Source organism: Populus alba, chromosome 7 (genome assembly GCF_005239225.2).
Source record: "Populus alba chromosome 7, ASM523922v2, whole genome shotgun sequence".
Classification (NCBI taxonomy): Eukaryota; Viridiplantae; Streptophyta; class Magnoliopsida; order Malpighiales; family Salicaceae; genus Populus; species Populus alba.
The window spans coordinates 9,622,249-9,649,142 of record NC_133290.1 but is presented as its reverse complement, the minus strand read 5'-3'; the positions used below and the strand labels follow the sequence as shown (position 1 = coordinate 9,649,142).

Below are 26,894 nucleotides of genomic sequence, written 5' to 3'. Positions count from 1 at the left end.
GAGTTTCCATTGTTAACTGTAAGATGCATGGTATTGCTAGCTTGTATCACCTGAGACTCGTATTTAGACAATCCTCTTCATAGACAGCAATATAAAGAGAACTAGCCAAATTCTCTTTATCTCTTAGATGTGCCAGCAATTTATGACAGTGTTGGAATTTTTTTCAGTGGATTCAGTAAAGGTGGTGTGGAAGAGCTAGCATTAGCCGCTTTCACTTCTTTTATGAGGACACATTACAGGTCTTTGAGATGGAACATGAACATCTATGCCTTTGTGATCATCTACAAATTTTGTTTGTTTTGTGGGGTTTTGGAGATTGCAACACCACGGTCAAGTTCTTTCACCGACCATGGGTATTTTCGTTTTCTCGAGAAAATTGTTTTCCTTCATTGTATCCTCAGTTGCACATTCTATCATTTAACATGGCATGCTCCTCATGGTAAGAGCCAAAAGCTTCAATGTGCAGCAATGTTACAAAGTATGACTGGGAAAATAACAAGGAGGGAGGAAGATTGTTTATGATGGATGGTGGAGGGAAAGAGTGGGTGCTGTGTTGGTAACTGAAATAGATGCTTCATCCATGAATACTGGTGACCATTTAAGTGCATTTTGCTGTTGGTTCCCTAGTCTGTAACGCGGGCCGTACGTACATTTCTGGAGAAAATCTCAAAACCAGAAACTTTGGCTAGTGTGTGTTTCATTCAAATAAAGGTCTATACCTCAAAGAGAATTAACAATGAAGCTTGTAATTGAATGGTTTTACCAGTTTCACCACTTATTAATGCTTGTCGTATTCTAGCCTTCCAGTTTCAAGTTTTGGCAAAAGAAACATGGTGAGACTTTTGCCTCCATTGATCATAAAAATAGCAGGAACTTGCTCCGACAGCTCTTGATGAGTCAGGCTTCCAAGTTAGGAACAGGAAAAGCTTGATCCTGTTGGTAAAATTGTTGTTGTGTAATCAAAATGTTGTTATGGTTTCAGATTCCAAAAACTAATGATTCTGAAACAATTCTTAATTTGATATTGGTCGAGATAGAAATTATCATTGGACTTGAGCCATCCTTTTCATTGTTTTTTACCGGAAGACATGAGCCACTTTATTAAATAAATAGATTTGCATTTTGCTTCTCCTTTTCAGCCTCCCAGGTTTGGGAGCTCATATACACATTACAACACAAGGATCGTTTGATGTGCATCGATAAAATAATGCATGGAAAATACTTAGATCCAATTTTCAAGTTCTTTGCCTCAAGGCTATAGTCTGATTCTGGGTGTCCAGACTTTTAGATCCACTAAAAGGCTCTAATCCAGAAGGCAGGCAAGTCATCTCTGCTTGATGACAGAAAACGGGATTTACCAGCTTCTGATGATTCAAAATCCTTTTTCTACACAAGCACACATGAACCAATTCTTGTTTCCCCATGCCATGACGATTCTGTTCCATACCTGATATTAGATTAATGCAACTCCGATACCCTAAGTTACCAATAATAGATTAGTAGCTCAATTACCAATAGTCAGTACATGAACATTGGCCACCACTAAACTGATGAAACCGATAAGGGTCTCGTAATACGATTTTCCGCCCAAGAATTCCACTAGCAAACTTATATACAGAATGACAATCACCACAAACACGAAGGTTCTTGAAAATTTTAAGAGTTGAACCTTCAGCAGAACTGATCAAGCCATATGCCAAGGCGAGTCTCTCGCTATGGTTCCAAAGATTGTGCTCCTTTTGTTCTTCATCTGTGTCTTGCAAGGCATAGCTTGTATCAGGGACATAGCCTGCTTCTTTAATCATCTTCTTAAGTTCTTCCAACTTTGCATATATTTCACTAGCCTGTGGATGGGACTGGTCTCCCATTCCAAATAAACTCAACTTGTTCTTCATTTTGACCCAACTGCACGCAGGTTTCTTCTTTATTTTATTTAATCCCATTTGCCTCCTGATGTTCTCTACATCTTCCCATTTCCCAGTGGTTGCACAAATATTTGAATAGAGAACATAAGCAGAATCATCCGAGGGGTCCAACTTCAAAAGATTTTCTACAGCTTTTCTTCCAAGCTCCAGATTGCCATGGGTTTTACATGCTGCCAATAAACTCCGCCAAACATGATCAGTTGGTGAAACTGGCATTTCCTTAATGAAAGTTTCAGCCTCGGCAAACCTTCCTGATCGTCCAAGAAGATCAATAATGCATACGCAATGCCCAATTTTTGCTGGAATACCAAACTCCTTTATCATTGAATCATAGTACGCCAAACCCTCCTCCACCATACCCCCATGACTGCAGGCGGAAAGAAGAGAAACAAAGGTAACATGATCTGGTTTTACTCCCAGATTTATCATCTCATGAAAAGTTTCCTTAGCCTTCTCATAAAACCCATGTCTGGAAAAAGATGACGTCAATATATTCCAAGATAACCGTGACCGGTCGATTGGTCGAGGAATTATTCTTAACACATCATCAATTTCCCCACATTTTCCATACATATCCATTGTGGCACTTGCAACAAATGGATTCGAGTCACAACCAAGTTTGACTGCCAAACCATGAAGCTGCTGGCCTTCCTCCAATATTGCCAGCTTGGCAGCAGCAGCAAGGCATTCAGAAAAACTAAACTGATCCACATTTACTCCGGCACGCCTCATCTCCAGAAGGAATTTCAGAGCCTCTTCCATATAACCATGATGAGCATTTGCTGCCATCATAGCATTCCACGCACTAGCATTCTTAGAAGTTAAACTGTCAAATATGTTGTTGCTCGAATTAAGATCACCACACTTGGCATACATTGTTATAAGTGAATTCTGCACATATTCATCAGACTGAAATCCTGTCAGAATTATAAAAGCATGGATGGGCATCCCGTGTTCCAATAGATCATTAGGAGCCAAGCAAGCACCAAGAACATTTGAAATTGTAATATAGTTTATAGGTACACCACCTTCTTCTCTCAACAATTTGAATGCTTTTAATGCCTCATCTGGTTCTTCACTGTCCGCATGACCACCAATGAGAGCATTCCAAGTTACTCCATCTCGCTTAGGCATTGTTTGAAATACCTTTTTTGCTTCAATCATTAGACCAGACTTTGCATACAGTGTAACCAATGCATTGCCAACAATCACATTTTCATGAAGACCAATATGAATTACAAGGGCATGAAGAATCTTGCCTTCAGTAACAAATTCAGGATCTGAACATGCAGCCAATGCACTTGTAAAGGTCACATAATTTGCTCCTCTTCTCATGTAAAACATTGTAGCAAGAAGTTTCAGGGCATCCAGGCAGTTCCCATCCTGAGCATAACAAGCCATCATGGAATTCCATGAAATCATATCCTTCTCCACCATCCCTTGGAATACCAATTCTGCATCTTCGCATCTTCCAGCATCAGAGTACATGGTTATTAAAGTATTGGATGCACAAACATTTGAGTTCCACCCAAATTTCAGCACCAAAGAATGAATTCCTCTTCCCCACTTCAAGTTATCCACAGAACCACAGCCTGCTAACATAGTTGAAAGTGTAGTAGAATTTATTTCCTTGTGAACACGGAACATCCAAGAAAAACATCTTAATGATTCCTTACAAAGACCATTACGTATGTATGCCGCAATCATTGAGTTCCATGATATCGTGTCATGTTCATCCATGCCACTAAAAACATAGCAAGCTTCTTCCACGCTACCAAAATAACCAAACATTGATATAAGAGAGTTTGCAACTGAAACGTTAGTTTCTAATCCATACTTTATTACATGTCCAAGAACTTGATAACCCAACAACTCATCTTCAAGTGACACACAAGAACTAATCACAGAAGACATTGTGTTGTCATTGCAACTCATTCCTTCAGACCTCATTCGCCGATATATATTCATTACCATGCTTGGTTCTCCATAGTCCACATAAGCAACCATCAGTGCAGTCCAAGAAACTACGTTCTTATAAATCATCTCCTGAAAGACCTTCATTGCATCTGCAGCCAATCCATAATTTCCATATAAATGCACAAGCGAAGTGCCAACAAAAACATCACTCAGAAGACCAACTTTAACAATAAAGCCATGAACTTGAACCCCTTCAATAAGCATCCATTCTGACCTCTCACAGGCCGTTACCAAACTAGCAACAGCAATCCCACTTGGCTTAACCCCAAAATCCCTCATTTCATTAAAGAACCGCATCGATTCCCTGTAAGAACGCGCGCGAACAAACCCCGACATCATATTATTCCAAGAAGCATCATTTCTTTCAGACATTTTATCGAACAGGTAACGAGAAAAACCTATATGGCCAAACTTTGAGTACATATTAATCAAAGTGTTACTGTAAAACACGGTTAAATTGACTAATCCCTTAATGCAAAGTGCATGTAAAGCTTTTCCAGTAACTTCTTTGGTGATTTGAGAGAAACCCTTCTGATAAAAACAGGAGATTTCGGGGTTTGGGTGGTTTAAGAGGGAAACATGTGTCCCATAATGTCTGTTTGTGTTCATGTTTGTGGGTTCTTCTTCTATGATTCGGCATTCTAAGGAAATTCTTGAGATGGATTTTGGGTTTGAGTACCGGCGGGAAAAAATGGGGGGTATTAGTGGAGGCTTGGGTTTGAAAGTAGAGAGTTTTCGGCAGCACATAGCCAGGTTTAACTACTTGTTTTGCCCCGGAGAGAGGCTGAGAAAAAGCAGTGTATGCTCGTACGAGCTCTGACAACCTTCATGGTAACATTCACCATAATATACTAATGAGATTTTCTATATTGATACAGAGTCATCCATTTGCCATAAAAGTTAGATCTTGGTAAAACGGGTTTGATGGAGTCGATCTTTAAACTAATTTGAAATAAAACTCCATCCATGTGAGATTTCAAGTCTATAAATTATTGGGACGACTTCACTCACTCAAGATAATGAAATCTAGCAACTGTTAAAAAATAGCTCAGGAATTGGATGCACTATCTTAAAACAGGGTGATCAAGTATTCAATAGAAAAACCTTATTAAAAAAAAAAAAACATAAAAGGAATCATGGTTTCATTATGCATACAAACACAAAACATTGTGGTTTTAAATAATATAATAATTATTTTTTCATTCTCAGTAAAAATTATTAAATTGATTATTAGGGTAATATGGTTTTTTTTCAAGGTTCATTAATTATTATGCATATTATTTTTTTCATATTAAAATAATTAAATTACTCTTACAAAAATAAATTATTTAACTGGGGCCAAGGTTTTTTTTCCCCACTATTCACTTTTTGAAGCACATTAAAATAATTACATTTCCTTTAAAAAACAAAATCTCTTTAATAGGAGTCTAAGGGTTTTTATATATATTTTCAACGAGTTTTTTTTTTATTATTATTATTATTATTGTTATAATTAAGTTGATTTAGAGATAATTTGATAATTTAATAAATATAAATATTATTTTTTAAAAAAAATGATTGATGCACACATTGCATATATTAGAGTGTGAATTATTTTCGTATTATTTGGGCGACGCGTGAAGGTGCATATGGAGAGAAAATGGTGGCTTTTAGGGCAATGTTAGAATTGCCTCGACGACCCTTCCACTCTCTATGCGGTGTGTGTGGCTTACCGACTTTTAATTTGACACCGATGACCTTTCCCCTCTTATTTTCTCTCTTGTAAACTCCAAGATAAATTGAAAATAATAATATAATAAAAATTAAGGTGTAATGCAATGAAATAAGAAAAAGGAAAGGGGTTTAAGGAGATATAAAAAAAAAAAGAAAAAAGAAAAGAAAAGAAGAGTTTGTAGCTAAAAATGCCTATTTTTTTAATAGTGAAAATGATCTAGCTGTTTTGAGAAACGGCTAGACTAATTTACATAAATCGATTGAACCACTTTGACTACTGTCTCTGTTATAACCTGATGGTCAGCAATAAGAGGGGGAAAAACAATTTCACATAATCTTCCTAATAATCTTCCATTACTTTTATACTTTCAAGACATGCTCCAATTAATTTTGTTTTTTTTTTTTTGTTAAACTTTGTTGGAAAGGCTAATTGAATGCCCGATCATTAACCTGTCAACACAACCAAACTCATATACATCTTGCTACAAAAAACATGACCTACTACTTGGCACGATACTGTGAGATACTTAAAAATTTACTTAATATCAAATACAATCTGCCTTTATACACAATGATTATTTGCTATTGTTTTTTTTATATATTTACCACATCAATTAAAAAACATTTAAATTTTTTATTTTACCTTTAACCTTACTAATAAGTACAATTAGCACAAATTAAGGACATACCAATATCCTCTCTAGCCCAAACTAGACATTTGTTCCATTACTAAATTAATTGGTCTCTCTAATTACTCATTTATTAGGGCACTAGTTCCATTAATTAGGGTAACTAGTTTCTCTGATTTTATATTAACTAGGGCACTAGTCCTATCAATCAAGGTAAATATTTTTTTTGATAGCTTATTAACCAAGACATTAGTCCCATTAACTAGGGAATAACTAGTTCCACCGTCAATTGTTAAGCACTAGATTTCATTACCAAGTAACTAGTTCCACTCATATTAATATGAAATTAAAAACATATTACATTTAATGTATGTGTCATTACTTGGAATAATGAATTTATTGAATAAGATATCAAGGTGTCAAACACCTTTTTCACAATAATATCCGTTTGCCGGCCGGCTATCTCATATGTCAGTTATTTTAGAGTTCTCATTACTATATATATATATATATATATATTTAACTCATCCAATAAGATATACTTATTATATAATGCGGATATGTCTTAAGGGTTGTTACATTAACTCAGGTTTAGAAGATTCACTCAGGTTTGCTTAGTTTTGTTTTTCTTCTTTTGTTTCTACTCAAGTTTTTTTAGTTATCCTTAAACATTTATTTAATTGAATATTGAGCTCTGATTTTTAATTTTTTTTTATCTGTTATATTTGGTTCCAATTCTTTTGATTTTTATTTGTTTTATTTGAGATAATTTTTAAAATTGATTTTTTTATCACTTCATCCTCCATTTTTGTTTTCTGTTCAATCATCATTCTTTTAATTACTATTTTTTTTTTACTTTGGTGATTTTTTTAAATTGATATATATTTTTTTAATTTTATCATTTAACATTGAATTGGTTGGTAATTGAGCCCTGTATCTAGAATTTCATGGGTTGTTAGTTTGAAATATTAACCCAAATTTAGAAGATTTGCTTGATTTTTTTTAAGCTTATATTTTTTTAGTTTCATTCCTTTAATATTTATTTAATTGGAGATTAAATTCCATTTCTTTTTTATTTTCTTTCTATTGGTTTTTTTGACTAATTCTGAAAATAACTTAAGTTATCTTGGATCTTTTTATTTGTTGTTCTATATTAAATTTAGCTTTTTTAAAAAGAAATCTTGTTTAAAAATTAAATTAAATTAATTGATTAAATATATTAACGATGCTCATTTTATATGTTTTCTCTAGTTTACCTTTCAGGTTGTTACTCTTATGATGCATATGGTTTTTTTTGGTGTTATCATGTAGCCTTTCACATGGATGTTAAAATTATTTTAGTGAGTTTTTTTTTTTGTAATGAAACAGTGTCCACGATGAAGTGATTATGAGTCTCCAACAAACTTTTCTTTATTTTTCTTCTAAGTATGATATTGAGACTCAATTTTTATAGTTAATTATTCTATTTTTTTCTTTATTTATTTTCAATGTCTTTTCTTAATTATATTACTAACTGATTGAAGTCAATAACTTAAGTTTGAGATTTTTTTTTATTTTTTAAAAAATACATTAATTTTTTTTTATCCAGTCCGTGATATACTAATATATATCGAATCACCGATGTAGTTCAGCAGAAACTCTTAAAAATATAGGAAAATCATTGTGTTGGTAACGTGGATGATGAATCTGAGTGCTATGGACTTCCACGGTTCATCTTGGAGCCTCTTCTTTTCCCTTGTATAATTAATTATAGTGCACGTCACTGAATATTTAATTGGTGAAGAGCTTCGTTATTTCATGGCCGAGGACACAGACCCTCTCGGACTCTTGGCTCTTGCCTTGTTCATTCGACTCAATTTACAACATATTGTGGCGAGGTAGCAACTCACTCGGAACACAATGCGTATTTTCAGTGGTAAAGTTCCCCTGATACTGATTCAACTCACTCGTAACAGTCCTTGTATCTGCTTTCCTTAGAGTTGAATAACGACTATTCTTGAAAATTGAAATATATCAAACACATCAAGCAAGTGTGTGCGCCCAACAAGCAATTCATTGAATGGCCCAAAATGCCAACATTCTAACATAAGTTGATTCAAAAGTTACGTGTTCTTCGGTGTCGGAAGAACAGGATACAAAGACATACAGAAACAAAGCAAAGCAAAGCAAAGCAAACCACCGGTGCTATTTTATTCTCTAACGCTTGAATGCCCAGTTATGGGCACTGCGAGGTGCACTTGAAATGCCCTCATAATATCGAGATTCAAGCTTCTGAGAGTTCCAGTCCTTGACAAAAACTGAAAACAATTCTCGTGCAGACTCAGATGAAAGATCAGAGAAAAACATTCTCTTCTTCTCTTTTAGCCATGTAGCGAACTCATTATTCTTGGAGAAGTAGTCGTCATTGGACAGCTCTTGAAACTCAGATTTCTGAAGGGACAAAAATTAACAGCAGAAGACATTAGTGAAATAATGTTTAAACACTATAAATAAATCTATAGATGCTGACCATCCAACATCACATTCAAATTCAAATATATAACACCTGAAAGTTCCACACTAATTTGTCAACTTTCAGCACTTCAAATTTCGACTTGTATACCTATGATAAAGATACAGGATGTGTACGGCATAAAGATTTCCTACTTTTGATTGCTCTAATCAAGAACTTCCAATCTAAGCAAATTCTTCCTAGCAAAATACTCCATGCATGATCTGCATCAAAGACAACCAAATGACGTGCAATAACTGTTCCAGCCACTTATAGAATTTAGGAATTATTTCCACTTTTGGAATAGGATGCTTCCATGGCCTATTTACTTATACCACCATTAACAGCACCCAGGTAAAAATTTGAACAGATTTTACATATAATCAGGCCCTAAAATCTCCCGACTTCAAAAGAATTAGTGCTTTCGCCATTGAAATAGGAAAACTGCATTTAGCTATTACATAGGGAGAGCTTTTCACCATGCATTACATGAAACAAAGGGCATTTAGAACTATCTTCCATTTTGCTGTGTAGGGCCCGATAATTGATGTGTAGATTAAGAATTATGTTCAAGTTTGCAGAGTACAATCAAAATTCTTCCCCAGCCCAAGGACAATAGCCATGCAAGCGGTGGATACAACTTGCAAAATCAAGTTTCCAAAACAGTAATTGACTTTCTCTCTGTAACTGAAAGTATCATTGCAGAATAAGATTTCTTTATAATGAATGCAACAAACAAGCGGATTTTTTTTCCTGTCACCTGATATCACATCACCAAATAGCACATCTAGCATTATTTATGACCGCCTACACATCTGGTCTCCCCATTTAGAGTTGCTTGTACTTCAGCTTACTCATTGCAAAGCCTCAGATACTATTACAGCACAAAGAGAAACTATCAAAATCGACTAAAAGTGAATTCTATTTTATCCAAACATCTATTTCTCGGAATATCCTACCATTATAAGAACTGAAATTATTCAAAATCACAATCTATAGCTTCATAAACAAAACACAATCTTCCATTCAGGTTTAGGTGCGCGAGTTGGTAAAGTGAAGGGTTAATTACACCAAGGTTAAAAATTCATAGTACCAGCAGCAGCAGAATCAAAACCCCAAATACATTCACAAATCACAAAACAAGAAAACATCAAGCTAGCTTCAAGATTACATGCTTAACAAAACATACCGAGTGGTGATCCCCTTTGTGTCGTTTACTTTTGTGCTTATCCTTAGACTTCTTCTCTGAGGCAATGAATAATAGCAATGTGAAGGCAAAACAGCAGCGTTGGTAGTACTTAATGCTTCACATACATAAAAAACACAAAGAAACTACAAAAGTATACCTTTGTCAGAGTGGTGCCTATGAGACTTCTTGTCCTTTCTCTTCTCTTTCTTATCACTCTTTCTATTTCTCCTTTCATCATCACTTCTCCGTCTTTTCCTTCTTCGTCCTTCATCTACACATTCACAATCAATGCCAAATTTAGAACACAACATAACAATCCCATCTTCTGTTTGGTTGCTGATAAAAAAGAGAGAAGGAAGAAATCCCTACTGTTTGAGACCTTAAAGACCATAAGAAAATCATATTATTTTTTTCCTGGTAAAACTACTGACATAATTGTGGTGGGTTGTTTCATTTAATTCAAATCCCGGCAAGAAAAGGCTCCGTTTGGTTGCTGAGAAAGTGCAGGAAAGCAAACAATTTTCACATTTGAGACCAATAGCACATAAAAATCCGGACTTTTGGGTTCCTACTGCAACTTCATAGCTTAATTGAGGTGGGTTTTCATTTTAAAAGAAGCCCAAAAATGAAAAGATATTATATCAATTCAGGATGCTTTCAATATTCGTTTTCCTTTTCATTTTCTCGAGAAAAAAAAAAAAACAGAAAATCCCCCCAAAAAAATGAGAACCTTCAGATGAAGACAGAGAGGAGGCTCTCTTCCTGCTCTTCTTCTCCTTCCCCTTCCCGTCGATTCCCATTTTCGGCGAAAAAAGTTTCGTAGGAGAGAAAAGTTACGTGCAGCACATAACGAGAGGAGATTGAAAATTGTAAGAGAAACTTGAAAACACGAGTTTATAATCCGACGTAAGAAGACGACTGAGAAGCTCTTTACGGATCAAAATGGATAGGAGCCCGGACTCTTGTGTTGGCCGGAACTTGATAAACTCTGAAATTCTTTTCGGAGCCCTCAAGTATTAAAGGCCAAAATCTGAAAAATATGATTATTTTTTTTGAGTTCGAGCCTTGTAGCTTAAAGTATTTATATAAAAATAATTTTTTTAATTTTTTTTTTTTTTTTTAAAACACGATTTTAACTGTATTTTCAAAAACTGCTTTTGATCTGAAGAAAGAGTGAAGCGTCTCAATGGGAAAATATATCCACAACCACAACAATTTGTTTTCCATTCCAATCAACCTAATAGAAATAAATCAATTTTTTTTGTAAAAAAAAATTAACTTGGTCAAATGTGACATGAAAACCTAACCCATCTAATTTTATTTTATTTTTTTGTAAAAAGGACTATTTGGAATCTTGTATCCTAAATCGAGGACCACAAAGGAAAATAAGATGTTTCCTTCCGCACCTGTGGTCCAGTCTGGTCCGCTCTGCTGTGTTCTTCACTTGCAAATCCTTCGTCTGAATCAAGGGAAAAAACAGAGAGGTTTCGTAGAGCAAATAAAGATGACGGCGGGGAACATGACTCGAGCAAGTCTTTTTCCCACAAAAGATTCAAAATCTCATCTTCAACGCCAAATGGGTAGGGGCTTCTTCTCTTCTTTCAGTAGCAGCCGTAGGAAGGGCTACTTTGGTAACCTTGATAATGCTTTAGCTTCATTTAATCGCATGCTTGATAGGAATCATCAGCCTCCTATTATCGAGTTTAATCGGTTATTATCTTCAGTTGTGAGGATGAAAAAATATGAGACAGCTGTTTCTTTGTTCAAAGAAATGGAATTTAGAGGAATCAAATACAATATCTGTACTCTTAGCATTTTGATTAATTGCTTCTGCTTCTTACATCATGTGGATTATGGGTTCTCTGTTTTTGGAAAGACCCTTAAACGTGGTTTTAAGCCTGATGTTGTAATATTTACTACCTTGATAGATGGGGTCTGTAGGATTGGAAAAACCGAGGTTGCTGCTGGGTTGCTTAAGGAAATGGGACTTGTAGGTTGTGTTCCAGATGTTGTTACTTGCAATTCGCTAATGCGTGGATATTGTTCGCAAGGGAAAATCGATCAGGTTAGAAAAATATTTCATTTGATGGCGAGTAAAGGTCTTAAACCTGATGTTTATAGTTACAGTATCTTCATCAATGGCTACTGCAAGGTTGAAAAAATAGATGAGGCTATGGAACTTTTTGATGAAATGTCTCATAGAGGTGTGTTGCCTAATGCGGTTACTTATAATACTCTGATAAAGGCCTTGTGTCAAGCTTTGAGACCTCGGGATGCACAAGTGCTTTTCAGGAAGATGTTTGTTTGTGGCCTTTCTCCTGATATATTAGCTTACTCTACTTTGCTTGATGGGTTCTGTAAACAGGGGAATCTTGATGAGATGCTGGTGCTATTTCAAGAGATGCAAAGGCGTCTTGTGAAGCCTGACCTGGTAGTCTACACCATCTTAATTAATGGAATGTGCAAGTCCAGAAAGGTTAAAGAAGCAAAGGAACTACTTTCTCGACTCATTGTTGAAGGGCTTAAGCCTGATGTTCATACCTACACTGCATTAGTAGATGGGCTTTGCAGAGAAGGATCACTAATTGAAGCACAGAGACTTTTTAGAAAAATGGAAGAGGATGGCTGCATGCCAGGAAGTTGCTCTTATAATGTCCTTCTCCAAGGATGTCTCCAACACAAGGATACATCAAAAGTAGGGCAACTTATCCATGAAATGGCTGATAGAGGATTCTATGCAGATGCTGTCACGAGAACCTTTCTGAAAGATCTACTACCCGGCAACGACAGTCCTGCAATAAAACAACTGCTAGGACTCTTTGAAGGGCATCAAGGTGTGAAGGTGAAGTAGGCTTTGAATAGTTGATGCTGCTTTGATCATTGTGGCAAACTAAAAGTTAATAGATCTATTAACATTGTAGTTTTTGTTACATTTGATTTAACACCGAGGGCTTTTGGACTCCTTGCATTTACATCATATTTCTGCTCTATATATATAGAGCACAAATATCATCTTTTTGACCTTATGGGCACTGATATTATTTTTGTGACGTTGTAGATGCTTGTAAAAAAACAAGAAATACAAACTGAATTAGTACATTTATTTCACCAAAGAAGTTGAAAGCTCACGAAAGCTTTTGTTCCTGTATCTCTTCCCCAAGCACCTTCATAATGAAAATAAATGGAAGAAACTCGATTTGCTAGAGAAAATTCCAAACATTATCATTTCTGGATAAAACATGATAGTTTTGAGTAATTCCAAAACTACATGTCTCTTGTTTTGTTCACGACTGATTGTATGATTTTTATCATGACAGCTTATTTAAGACAGCTCTGTCAAAAGGATTCAGACTAGCCTATTGATTTCAAAAAAGCAAAATAAAAATCACCTAACCATAGAAAAGATTTAATTTTATTTCCCCTTTCATCTCAATTACAGGGATGAACATGATATAATAGTAGTGGTGCACATCATATAGCTGATGAGAGAGTGAATACATCATGTATGTAGTAAAAACCCCCGTATTCATTTCATTTTAAAACTTAGAACCTATCAACAATCCTGAGAGCAGCCTCAGAAAGTGCTTCATAAACCCTCATCTCATAAACAACAAGACTAGGAAGTTTCGATTTGGATTCCTCAAGGGTTTCCCTGCAAAAGAGCTCATATGCAAGTGCTGTCTTAACACCGGAATTAGCCTTGTCATAATCACCAATCTTTAACAAAGAAACAGCCTTCAAAAGATTCTTGTTTGCTTTCACATAACCTTTGATACAACTTTGACAAGCAGATTTCAGCTTCTTGTCTTCTTCCTTAGAGGCTAGCTTTGTCATGTTGGATGCCAAGGTCTTCCAATGACTGCTTAGACAGTTTATGACAATGGTAGCAATTCCTACCTTGTCAGCATGTGGGGCTCTGGGGTCAGATTTTAGGCATTGGATGCATAGTGTTGGTGTTTCTGCATGACGACATTGTAGCTTGATTAAGTTATCATCAGCTTTAACAAGGTTGTGGGTGCCAATCAAGACGGGGGAAAGGGCTGCAAGAAGAACAAGAAAAAGGACACGATGAAAGAAAGAAGCCATTGTTTCAAAATGAACCAACGATTCTTGTGGTTTAGTGCATGTTTCTCTCGTGATATATATATACTAAGAAATGTTTTGAGAAGGGTAGTTTCAGAACCAAATAATCACAAATTTGGTGTTTTTATTTCGTCAAAATTTCTACTTGAGTTTGTGTACATTTAAGAATATTTTATTTTGAGATCCAGCCCATCTATGTTTGAGAAGGTTATTTTTAAAACCAAAATACTTGATTGATCATTTTTCAAAAATAAAAGAGCTAAAATAGAAAAAATAATAATTAATTTTTTTTTTATTATTTAGTATGGGAACCAAGATGGTGTGTGGGATCAAAATTACTGAGTGGACTCCATTATTTGAGTGGGAAGAAAATGCTTTTTACTTGTTAGAGAAACGCTCAAGGTGGAGTCATTAATTGACAAATTGGCACTTTATAGGGTGGACATGAATTGCAGTTACACTTCTCTTTCAAATCTTTTGATGGAACAAAAAAGATAAGCTTATAAATTTTTAAAAATAAAAAAATATTATTTTAATATATTTTAATACAAAAAATAGTTTAAAAGATAATCATTCATTAATTGACAAATTTGCAATGTATAGGTTGAAAATAAATTGCGGTTACACTTCTCTTTCAAATGCTTTTATGGAACAAAAAGACAAGCTTACAATTTTTCTGTTTCTCTTTTGCTCCTGAGGAGATGCAAGTTGCAGCCCATAATTGGTGGTTCGCGAGCTATCATTGGTTAAAAAGACAAGCACTAGCTTCTTTAGAATTTCAGGTTTTGTGACTCTTGACATTTTCATTGTAGAGGGACCATCTCAATGAGTTGATTAAGATTGATACAAGTAAGATTGAAAAAGAAATCGTTGCTTAATTTTATGTTAATTAAAAAACCTTAATTTATTTTTCAATAAGGGGTTAATTATATTAAAAACAATATAAAAATTACTATAAAATATCATTCATAAGATAAGTTGTTTCAAGCTTCTTTTCAATGATAAAAAAATATCTATTATAGTTACATGCTAAATGTTTGATTAAAATGATAAGTGTATTTTATTATTGATGTCAAAAGACTATAAAAACTTAAAATAGTGATTTGGAACCTAAATCTAACAATAATAGAATCTAATTCTCACTTTTTAAAATATAAACATTGGAACTCGAAAACGATAATGTTTAATTCAGTTTTAGCTTTTTGTATTCAATTATATCCTCAAAGGATTTGAAAGCCATCACTCACATTCAATAAATCTTATGGGGTCACGTTGACCTATTCCAAGTCCATTAAAAAAAAAACAAGGAAAAATGTATCACAAGACTTAGAAATTTCTAAACAAGCATTCTCATATATTGACAAATTTACAAACATATGTTAAAAAAAGTATTTACATGATTTACATTTGAAAAATAATGTCATATATATGTGTGTGTGTGTGTGTGTGTGTTTGTGTGTTATGAAAATAACAAAGTCTCAACTTTTAAAAGACAAGATTATTGTATGGTTGATTCTTTAATAAAAATAATAGAAAGCAAAAACAAACTATTTTATTTTTCTTATGTAAAAATAAAAAAAATTTCAACATCACCCCCCTAAATTATCTTTTTTTCTCTTAAGAGTGAATGCTTATAGGAACCTTGTTTTGGATAAATTTGAGAGCCCAATTGTACCCAAGATAAAAAAAAAATAATACAGATTCAAGATTAAATTAAGTAATTATTGGACAAATTTGAATAAAAATTAAGTCTAATAACTTAATTAGATTTTTAATAGGCCAATTTGATTTAATCATGGACTTAATTAAAAGGCTTAATTATGTTTCAGAATTACTTTGGGTCAAATCAAAAGATTTAATTAGATGTAATGACTTAATTATATTCTTAATGGGTCAAATTTATTTTATTATGGACTTAATTGGTGAAAAATCAAGTTTTGAATCCTAATTAGGACTTAATTGAGAAGATTGAAAATATAGATGATCAAATTTAACTTTTACAAAGTCAGGTTGAAATCAAGGATAAAATTACAAGAAAATCAAAATAAAGAGAGTCAATTAAAGGTTAAATTGAAGAAATTTATAACTAATAACTTTTTTGTAAAAAGCCTGTAAAATAAGGGACCAAATGCAGTTGAAAACATAGATAAAATTGAAGAAAGCTTTAAGGTCAATAAGGGACAAAGTTAAAATTATTTAAGACTAAGATGAAAAACACGATGAAATCATGGGATATTTTTGAAACTTTACAAGGGTAATTCTTACAAGGTTGTCTTCGCAATGATGTAGTTGACCAACTTCTTATATCTGAACTGTAATTTTGTGTGTGCCTTTTGAATTTCTAGATACCAATCACATGCACGTACATGGATTTCGGACACCCCATCTCTTCATCTTCTCCTTATGTTTCATTTGTCTGGTTTTCCTATGCTTTCAGATATCATATTTTGGCCAGTATTTGTCATCGCCACTCTTGCAACGATGGTGGGAAGCCAAGCAATAATATCAGCCACTTTCTCTATTATTAGTCAGTGTAGGGCGTTTAATTGCTTCCCGCGAGTAAAGATAGTGCACACATCAAATAACATTCATGGACAGATCTACATACCGGAGGTGAATTGGGTATTGATGCTTCTATGCCTTGCTGTTGTTGTTGGATTTAGAGACACTGCTACTATTGGCAATGCATATGGTTTGTGTTACCTCATTCTCTCGAGCACCTGCATTGCCTTGCTGTTCGTGTTCATATCCGTGTTGTAAATAAGCTATTTGATGCTATAATTGTATCCGCAGGTCTAGCTGTAATCACAGTGATGTTTGTCACAACTTTGTTGATGTTTTTAATCATTTGTACTGTGTGGAAGCGAGATGTTTTTCTGGCATTCCTTTTTGTAGCAATTTTCGGATTTGTGGAGTTGTCCTATTTCGGTGCATGCCTTGCACAAGTACACAAAGGAGGCTGGTTTCCCCTTGTTGTTTCTGCAGTAGTTGTGTCTCTGATGTCAGTATGGCATTATGGGGAATCGAAAAGGCAGGCATTTGAGCTGGAGAACAAGGTTAGTTTGGACAGCCTTTTGAGCCTGGGAACAACAAGGGTTCCTGAAATTTGCCTAGTGTGCTCCCATGTCACCTCTGCTGTCCCACCAATGTTCGCACATTTTGTCACCAACTTTCCTGCATTCCATCAGATTCTTATCTTTGTAACCGTTCACTCTTTGATGATCCCAAAAGTTCCAGTCATTGATCGTTTCCATGTTTCAAGGATTGGTCCGCCAGATGTCTCTCTATTCCGGTGCATTGTGCGGTAAGTTTTGTCCACTTTCTCTGAATTTTTCTCTTCTGATGAAAATACCAAATCATTAATATTATCGTTGTTATCAACTTATAATCGAAGTTCTTAAGCTTTAAAAGTCGTATGATTGCAAGTTCTTGACTCTTTTCTCCTTAACTTTTGTTAGGTATGGATACAAGGACATCGGAGACAACTATGAATTTGAAACCCAACTGATTGAAAAGATAACAGAGTTCTTGAAATGTGAATTAAATAGCAAGGAAATGGTAATACTAGAGCAGTCATTGCCTGGTGCAAAAACACAGAGAAGAAAAGAGCTGCGGTTACAATGTCTGCAGGAAGCAGGTGAAGATGTAAATGAACTCATGGAGGCAAAGGAAGCTGGTGTGACTTACATGATGGGACATACTAGTGTTATAGCTAGAGAGGCATCATGTATTCTGAAGAAGCTTGTGATTAACTATGTCTATGGATTCCTTAGACGCAATAGTCGGTGCCCTGCAACCTCACTTGGGATCCCACACTCTGCATTGATTGAAGTTGGTATGGTTTATCGTGTATAAATGATAATAAATGAACTGATTGGAAGTGTTTAAGCAGAAGCAGGTCTGGATTTCCAATTCATGCTTTATTTTCACTAGTTGTAGCCAGTTTCAGAGGGTGGAGGGAGGCACTTGTAACAAATGGTATAGCAGGTTGAACATTAAAGAAGATGTGGCAGCAACGTTTTATATGTTTGCGGAATGGGGAAAAAAACAGAGCAAAGAAAAAGAAAAGAATGACATGTATACAGCATGCAGATTGGGTTTTTTTTTTTTTTTTTTTTTTTTTCAGAGAAAAATATGCATATTCAAGAGGTGGTCAATATGAGACTTGAACTCCTGATGATATTTCAGAAGTTCTTTAGAGTACAAATTGCAGGCTGCCTACGAGAAGTGGAATTCTCATTAATCATCGTTTTTAACAGGACTGCAGATAAAGACTTGATCCCGGTGAAGGACCTGGGCTGAGGATGCCATCTAGTCGTACAAAGGGGAAAAGAATAGAAGGTACTTCAGGTTGAACCTGTCAGCTAAAAATAGTTATTGGAAACGAATTTTTGTTGTTGATCCAGCAGCAGCTTTACTAGAAATATAAACATCAGGAGGTTTAGGGGCCGCCATGTTTATCAAGGTGATACTAAAGCACCCACTGAACTCTATTGAACAAATTGAAAAACAAGGGCTATTTTGAAAAAGATGTCAGCTTTGAGGAATTTCAATTGATTTTTGCCAGGGATTTAATTGTATAAAATTAATTAGTTTTGTCTTGATTAATGATGTTTTAGCTTAAATTGAAACAACACAGACAAAATTGGAATTTATTAAAATTATAATTAAAAAACCCTAATTTTTAGAATTACAAATGATTTATTAAGTACTAATACAGTTACCGATGGATTAAGTCCATCGGAAAGTTCTGGTGAGTTAAAAAAAATTACAAGATCATGTCACATGAGACTTATAGATGGAATCACTGACAAATTAAATCTTTTAGAAAGTTCTAAAGAATAAGAAAAACAAAATATAGGACCATGCCATTGAAACTAACAAATGGATTCAGCGACAGATTGAAAATCATAAGAGTTTGCCACTAAATATTACAGACAAAATAAAATTTTATTGGATAATTTTTTAGGGTTTAAGCAGACGACATATCACTCATTTTTAACTAAGAAACCGAGTGGCACATCATCTATCCCTATTTTATTATCTCTTTAGTTGAGAAGGCTGATCAAGATGTCACATTCAGATGAATGAACATGACATCTCTAAACACTTTAGAGATTCCAACCACCACCATTAGACATAGAAGATGCCCTTCTACAAGGTTATGTCACTCTTGTTTGATGTTTATTCCCCATTTGCTACATGGAAGTCCTCAATTTTTTATCCTAAGGCAACCTTGTTTGATTCAATAAATTTAGCAGTGTTGCACTTAACTTTAGATTGATGGTGGAAAAGCTACATGCTACCAAGTCAAGCATGGTTTGAACTTGGTTGAAGACCCCCTCTACAAGGTCTATGATTTATTTAGCTTTGATGATATCTCATTTGCCATAATTAATTCATGAAAAGTGCTTCTCCAATTAGCCATTTCCGACTAAGTCTTAATTATGAGGTTGCCAACTTTTTGTAGAAATTTCATGAGTTGTTAGACATCTAAGGATAATGAGAACATAAGAGCATCTCCAACGAGTGTGCTAAATGGAAAGCTAAATATTAAAAAAAAAAATATTATTTTGGCTCTTTTATGTTTATCCTACACACTTCAAAAGAAGTGCTAAATAAAATGCTAAAATGTCTTTTCTCTTCCATAAATGCTATTCCTATATATCTCTTAAAAGAGCCAAAACCAACAAAGTGAGACCACTAAAAAAATAAACCAATTAAATATAGCAATGTGGAAAAAAATAACATCAAACTTATTAAGAAATAATAAAACACTTGTTTCTTCCACTCCAATATAATTGGCTCTTCAAATAACATTTTTTCAGTGGAGTAGATATGGTAAAAAAAAAGAAGAAGCCATATTTATACTTTTCAAAATACTATTTTATCAATTTAGCTCTTCAAAATAGCATTTTTCATTAGAGATGTTCTAAGAAGACAAGAGTATAATGGTCTCCTAACATATCAGAGGCAAAAAATGAAAAATAATTTTCTATGACCTAATTTTGAATAACCACCTTCAAACTCATAAATGGTTTCATAACCACCTTTTAGGGCTATAAAAGGAGAAGAAATCACAAAGGAAAAACGGGGATCCGGGAAATAAAAAAACCATGGAGAAAAAAATAAAGGAAATACATAGAAATCAATAGAATACTTAGAATAGAATTGAAGTAGAGGTGACAAAGATTATGTGTTAATAAAAAAAAAAAGAGACTATAAAATAAAAAGGAAAACTTGATTGGAAGAGGTTATTGGAACATGTGCAAATTAAACAAAAAAGGCAAAAACCAGTTGAGATCATCTCTTAAAGGTAAGTTATTCAACTTGTTGGAGGAGTAGAACTCATTAAGAATCCCCTTTCCTTCTGCATTTTAAGCTTTAAACCTTTCATTCAAGCATTGTTCATTATGCTTTTGATTTTATTTGACTATGTTTAAAATCTTTTTTCCATATATGTTCAAGTTACTTTAAATACAAGTTTGTTATATGATTAATTGCTTTGTTGTTAATTGGCTGGCCATTCTAGTTTTTTTTTTTTTTTTTTTAAATTTTAGAAGTTCATATAGGTCATTTTGATATTGCTTGTGATGTTAAATGAGCTATTAGATTGATAAGAAAAATATAGGTGCATGTTTATATGTTGACAATAGATTATCGACTTGGATTCCTATGCATTTTAATATTTACACGTTTATTGTTGTTGTTGAAGGTTTAAGTATGTAGACATAAGTGTATGTGACTTGCATGAATATGCTTTAGTGTTTTTTTTCTTGGTTTTATTGCATTTTTCTAGGTTTAGGCCTTGTTGTTGGGTTTTTGGGTTTGCTAACATTTATGGGTTGATATTCTTCAAATGAACTTTACCTTAGGCCGTTGATTTTTGTGTCATTTTAGTTGATTAATGATTTTTACATGTGCATGCATACTTTTTTTGTTTGTTTTTAATCTCTAATCTAAGGTCTTTATGGCTTAAAAACATTGATATGTGGTTTTTGATCTTCGGTTTTTTCATTTTATATTTTGCATAAAACTAAATAATAATGATTTTTGTTGGATTTTTATGAGGATCTAGCCCTAAAATTTTGCGTGAATGTTGTTTTCAAACATGTTTATGCTTTCAATTTGATCAATTTTAATCTATTTTTGAAAGCATGTTTCTCGGTTTATCCTAATGTTCTTCATGTTTTTTTAGTAATTTTAGATTTTTTTTCTCTCTTGATCTTTTTTTTCTAGTTTTGGATCATGTGGGTTTAGGTCTTTGTACCACAAAGCCCAATCTAAATGTCTTGGTGGGCGGATAAGATCACTGAACAAATGTTAAAAAGAGTTGCAGCAAAACTCAACTTGCTGTGATTAATTATTCCAATCTTTTAAAATCCACTGTAGAATTGAAAAAACTAAACTAACAGCTGATATGCTGTTGGGTGTGCTATTTATTTAAGAAACGAAAAACAAAGCTATTGATCAATGTTGTTATTGTGTTTTTTAAAAAATAATTTTTTTTATTTTAAATAATTTTTTTTTTGATATTTTGATATTATTTTAATATATTAATATCAAAAATAATTTTTTAAATATGTTTTCAAACAAAAAAAAATTCAAAAAATAATAATTACTATATTATTAAATATCCCTATATACGACTGCGACTACAAACCTGTTTTCCATGTGCAGTGGCCCTCCGTGAAATTAAATTATATGATATCCACAATACATAGAGATTCCATAGATTGTTATTGAAGTTGGAGACTGCTGGAAATTAATAAGAGGGTGGGTATGGCTTCATAACTGTGCATGCCATTTCTTTTATTTCAACCCTCAACTGTGCCCTTATGAACTAATTTCTGTAATCTTTGTCCTCAAACATTAATTGCTATCTTTCAGCCTTTATTTAAAATTCTAAAAGCACACGTTCCAACTTTCTGTTGGCTATCAATTCAATTGTTCTGCCAATTTATTACAGGCTCGCTGGACCACACTCATCATCATATATGAGCACAGACATGACTTTAACTTTCAAAAATAAGATATATATAAACCTCTATTATTATTATTATTATTATTATTATAAGAAAAAAAACTAATTTCTTAATTGATATATTTACAGTCTCTTTGCTTTTCAAAAATTCACTTTTTATCTAAAACTTGATTTTTTTTTACTTTTTAGTCTCATGCCAAGAAAGAAAGAAAGAAGAGAGGTAACTAAATTCTAGTTGAAAAGAAAAGAAAAAATTATAGTTATTATTAATCTATGAAAAATAGTTAATTTTGACGTTAATGAATTTCATTTCATAAAAAAGGTTCCATCAAAGTATTTTCTAGCCTTTCTATCGCCTGAAATAGTATAAAAAACATTGACAATTCTTGTATTTTTGTTTAAAATTATCAAAAATTTGTACGAGCAATGACAAATCGTAAGTATAGGGCTTGTAGAAAAAACTAAAAGAGGTTGTGGTTTCCTTGGAGAAAATTTATTGTGCATACACTCACAAATCAATGTGAATTTCAATAATGATTCTTTTTATATATATATTTTGATTATCTAACTTTTTCTTTGCGATTGGAGCCTTTAATGATCAAAATGATGGCCAATTGAGTGTAGTTTGTTAAGGATGGGTAATATTGATAGTGGAAACAACATCGTGTGTGTGTGTGTATATATATATATATATAAAGTTGATAGTTTTTAAAGTTAATATTTTTTTTTTCCAAGCCACAACTATATGTTGTCACCATGGACGTCGTCCCTTGTGAATTTGAATATCAAATTAAAAATGTGTTTGGAAATGCGGTGCAAATCGCATTCCCTTCAAATTTAATTTATTTTTTTCTGCTAAAATTAAGTGCGGTTTGTATTTTTTAGATTGTTTTGATGTGTTGATGTTAAAAATGATTTTTAAAAAATAAAAAAAATCATTAATATGCATTTCAACATGAAAAGTTATTTGAAAAACAACTGCTACTACACTGTCAAACACACAATGATAACGATATGTCCCATAAATATTAAATATAATAGGAGAGATCCAAGAACTCGTACAAAAGAGAGTTTCATCACCGAGTTACTAGGTTAGCCTATAAGTCATTGGATCAACCTTGTGAGTCGATTTTACTTCATGAAAATTGATTTTGCAAGCTCAAATTAAACTATACCTATCTCAGTAAATAATCTAACAAAACTTTCACTCTGAAATTAGTTTTCTTTTTCTTTTTTTCTCTGTTTTTCAGCCAACATATACTGAAATTGCTTTTGGGATCCCTAATTTATGTAGACTTAGATTGCTCTTGGAATCCTCCTTAGTTCAAGTGCATTTTTTTTTTTTCTTTGTTTTGGATTATAGTAAGAGAATAATAACAAGAGTTGTCAAGTTTTCCCTTTGCGACAAAGATAATCAGCGAAACATCGACTGGGTTTCCAACACTCATGCAATAAGTGATCAAGGCTCGTTCAGTTACCCCACAACAAATCTCCGGAAATTAAGGCATAACACAAAATCCAACAACGCTTGATTACATGGGATTTTAGTTCAGACACACACCTTCCCTGAGCTACGGAAGAAGTTGGCCAAGAAACTCATGTCGGTATTTAAGGAGGGGGTTTTGTCTTTGGAGAAACCGGAGCACCTAGGCAGAAAATGGGGCAGCGTCAGGGATTTTGCTATCATTCGTTCAGTTGTTCTGCGTGGAGGAGATGAGGGATTTTGAGCTCTTTTTTTTTTTTTTAACCCTTGGCGGTTCGGATTGGGTTTTGTTGGGTGGGTCAATAAGAAAATCCAGCTAATTAAGCCACTAAAAATCCAATATGTTGTGTTTGGTATTGTGGTTAGAATTGAGTTTTATTCCAACCACAAAAAATAATCTTTCGGTAACCATTTAAAACGTAAATTTTAAAGATGGGTCCCATTAAAAATTAAATTTAGACCGCCGGTTTTGTGAAGCAGAAAATTGCTGCTTTTCAATTCACTTTTGCCTGCTGTTGTCAAGGAAAAGGAAAAAGGGCCCACCCAATTTCTTATTTGCTTCCTTCCTTCTCAGCTAAGTAAGAGTATTTCTTTGCCAATTTCATGTGAACAGTACCTTCATTATGTATGTGAATAGTATTTATTGAATTGCGTCTGACCCCAAAAAAATTTAATTTTAAAAAAAAACTATATTTATTCAAAAAATTAGTGTTTAATATTATTTAATAATACTATATAAATTAAAAGGAGATCGCATGATAATGTAGTATTTGTGAAATTTGATCGCAATTTCAATTTTATAACCTTAATTTGAAAAGCATATTTAACCAAATACATTAAATTACCTTTTATTCAATCTCAATTTTAACCACAGTTTTAACCAAATATATATCAATGCCAAACCAACCTCGACTAAAAATACTTTTTATAAAACAATTTTTTTCAAATCACAACTACAAAAACTACTACAATACTAAACACACTAATATCATGCTATATTTAATCTCTTTTGTAAGTATTGACGGTGAAGAATCCTCCCTTCTTTCTTAAGGCGAGTTAAACTTAGGCTGTGTTTGATTGTAGGAAAGTGAATTTCTGGAATTCACTTTCCTGCGTTTACAATGTTTGGCAAACAATAAGAAAAAAGTCAAAGGAAAGTAAATTCAGTCAATGGAAAATGAATTAGTGTTAACAAAGGAAAGTGTTTTCCTTTCTTAAATAAAGGAAAACACTTTCCAACAGTGGCCAGAGGTGAAAAGCAACTATTTTTTCATGTCTTTTATTAATTGTTCATGTTAATTGCACTGTTCAATGAATAGTGCAATTAACATGAACAGTGTATTGCGTATACTGTTCACTGAAAAATAGTGAACAGTGCAGTTCTCTTGCACTGTTTACTTGCCTGTGGGATTTTTTTTTTTAAAGTGTGCTATTTTTTTAATATTTTTTAAAAAATAGTTTATAGTGAATTTTATACCTTAATATTTTATCCAATTTTATTACATGCTAAAAATATTATTAAAACTATAGTTTTTGTCGGATGTATTTCGTACGTAATGGAATTATAAATAGTTTCATGGAATAGTAAAAAAAATTTCACAAGCTTATTTCTCTATAATATGATATGATATATATAGTTATATTTTTATAAAATAAGCTATGTATGAATATAGAATATAATAAAAAAAAATCATCATTATACATTTTAGATTTCATTTTTTTTTTATTGTAAGTGATTAAATATTATATATATATATATATTAAATAAATTTGAAAAAAAAATTAATTCATTAATAAATTATTTTCCAGTTAATTTTCCATAATACAACCAAACACTGAAAAGTATTTTCCAGTTCATTTTCCATAACACTACCAAATATCGGAAAATACTTTTTCGGAATTCACTTTCCCCGGAATTCACTTTCTTGCAAACAAACGAAGCCTTAATTTGTTTTTTTCCCCTTTCACTGAAACTAACTCCTCCTTTTGTTAAACTTTAGACACTTTTCGTAATTGGAATTCCAAGGAAAATCTTTAAAAAAAAAAAAAAACAAGTAGTAGTCAAGAGCCGCGAGGCTAATAAATTTCGAGGGCTGGACATGTACCCAACTGAATTTAAAGTGGGAGCCCCAAATCGATCCAAAATTAAATGGGGGAGCCATTTCTACCAGGAAAAAGCTATCATGTTTTTGTTGCCTGACAACACAACAGTTGCATCTACAGGCACTGTCGTGGCACTAGAGATTCTTGCATGAACAATATCCACCTCTATAAAATGAGCATTTTTCACTCATTTCATCTACACCTTTTCCTCACATATTATTTCTCTCTCTCTAAAGGCAATAATGTATTATCTAACTTTGGTAGCTTATTACATATATTTCAATTCATCCAAGGTCTTTTATTATCTTTCTCTACTTATCGTGGCTTTGTTTTACATGTTTGTACTCAAGGAAAGCGTGAGAGATACACAAAAATTAGCAGCTTGGGTTTGTAGGCAAGAGGCCAGGGATTTGTTTTGTTTGCAATTTGAAGAGAGTGCTACCACTTCAGCTGCGCATCCTCATGATTCAAATGCGTCCTATTATAGGGTTTCAGTGTTGTCCAGGATCATTGCATGATTCCTGTCTTCGATCGTTTGTTTTCCTAGTTTCTGGTGCCTGGGGAGTTTCATGGGCCTTGTAAAAACAAATCCTAGGCAAGCAACTCTATTTTACTTATCCAACTTAAATTGAAGATCAGATCTTTTATTGTTATATTAAATTAAATAGTAGAAATATTATTGGCAGATTTTCTTGTTTTTACTTCTTCAAGAAGTATAGCTAGTGTATCTATGCGCAATTCTCCAAAAAAAAAAAAAAAAATTGCTATCCGAAAATCGATCTTTTAGATACTTAAAATGAAAAGAGAATCAATTTATATATGAAGGATAATTTTTTAACTTGTTTTTATTTGAAAAAAACGCTTTATCGATCGATAGACAGCAATTGTGTCAATAACACCACCTTAATTATAACTTATTTTGGAGTAAACTAATAACCATTTCTTACGTATGGTTTAAAAGATAAGATTTTATGCATTAGACAAGACACTACGAGGCTTGAACATGCAGGCCTCACAATTTTGTGAATGGGTTGGTGCTTATCAGAACCGTCCGGCTAGTGAACTAATTAAGGTTGCTCGTCATCGGTTCGTTAGTTTAACTGCCGGTGCATCAATCGAACTACGATTTGTAGATAAATATACACACAGATGTGAAGGCTAGTAGCCCAGTCTAGAACTAGAAGTTTGCCCTGCTATAATGAGCTCCATTTTTAGTTCCAACAGTTTATGCGGTAATAAGTTTTCATCAATCTGGTTGTGTCAGTATATTCTTAAATATTTTAACTGTCAATTCCATTTTGAAGCATTTCGGCCTCT

General features: G+C 33.4%; 5 protein-coding genes across 6 annotated transcripts; 2 read left to right on the top strand and 3 right to left on the bottom strand.

Annotated features, from left to right (window-relative positions):
* Positions 1–1,473: 1,473 nt before the first annotated feature.
* LOC118049663 (pentatricopeptide repeat-containing protein At4g14850) lies at positions 1,474–4,982 on the bottom strand. Its single transcript, XM_035059721.2, has one exon. It carries the CDS (start codon positions 4,647–4,649, stop codon positions 1,509–1,511), a length of 3,141 nt encoding a protein of 1,046 aa, XP_034915612.1. The 5' UTR covers positions 4,650–4,982; the 3' UTR covers positions 1,474–1,508.
* A 3,297-nt stretch (positions 4,983–8,279) lies between these two features.
* LOC118049664 (style cell-cycle inhibitor 1-A) lies at positions 8,280–10,994 on the bottom strand. 2 transcript variants are annotated; one of them, XM_035059722.2, is made up of 4 exons: positions 10,655–10,994; positions 10,082–10,195; positions 9,925–9,980; positions 8,280–8,674 (listed from the first exon to the last, which is right to left on the bottom strand). In XM_035059722.2, the coding sequence occupies exons 1-4, from the start codon at positions 10,722–10,724 to the stop codon at positions 8,441–8,443; spliced, it is 474 nt and encodes a 157-aa protein (XP_034915613.1). In that variant the 5' UTR covers positions 10,725–10,994; the 3' UTR covers positions 8,280–8,440. The 2 variants fall into 2 exon arrangements, with proteins under 2 accessions (XP_034915613.1, XP_034915614.1); XM_035059723.2 differs by lacking the exon at positions 10,655–10,994 and adding an exon at positions 10,294–10,624.
* A 335-nt stretch (positions 10,995–11,329) lies between these two features.
* On the top strand, positions 11,330–13,023 carry LOC118049715 (uncharacterized). The gene has a single exon (XM_035059796.2). The coding sequence runs from the start codon at positions 11,429–11,431 to the stop codon at positions 12,773–12,775; it is 1,347 nt and encodes a 448-aa protein (XP_034915687.1). The 5' UTR covers positions 11,330–11,428; the 3' UTR covers positions 12,776–13,023.
* Positions 13,024–13,135: 112 nt separating this feature from the next.
* LOC118049672 (pectinesterase inhibitor) lies at positions 13,136–14,085 on the bottom strand. The gene has a single exon (XM_035059733.2). It carries the CDS (start codon positions 14,008–14,010, stop codon positions 13,468–13,470), a length of 543 nt encoding a protein of 180 aa, XP_034915624.1. The 5' UTR covers positions 14,011–14,085; the 3' UTR covers positions 13,136–13,467.
* A 2,403-nt stretch (positions 14,086–16,488) lies between these two features.
* LOC118049676 (probable potassium transporter 13) lies at positions 16,489–17,862 on the top strand. The gene is made up of 3 exons (XM_035059738.1): positions 16,489–16,699; positions 16,801–17,311; positions 17,466–17,862. Exons 1-3 carry the CDS (start codon positions 16,489–16,491, stop codon positions 17,860–17,862), a joined length of 1,119 nt encoding a protein of 372 aa, XP_034915629.1.
* Positions 17,863–26,894: the final 9,032 nt, after the last annotated feature.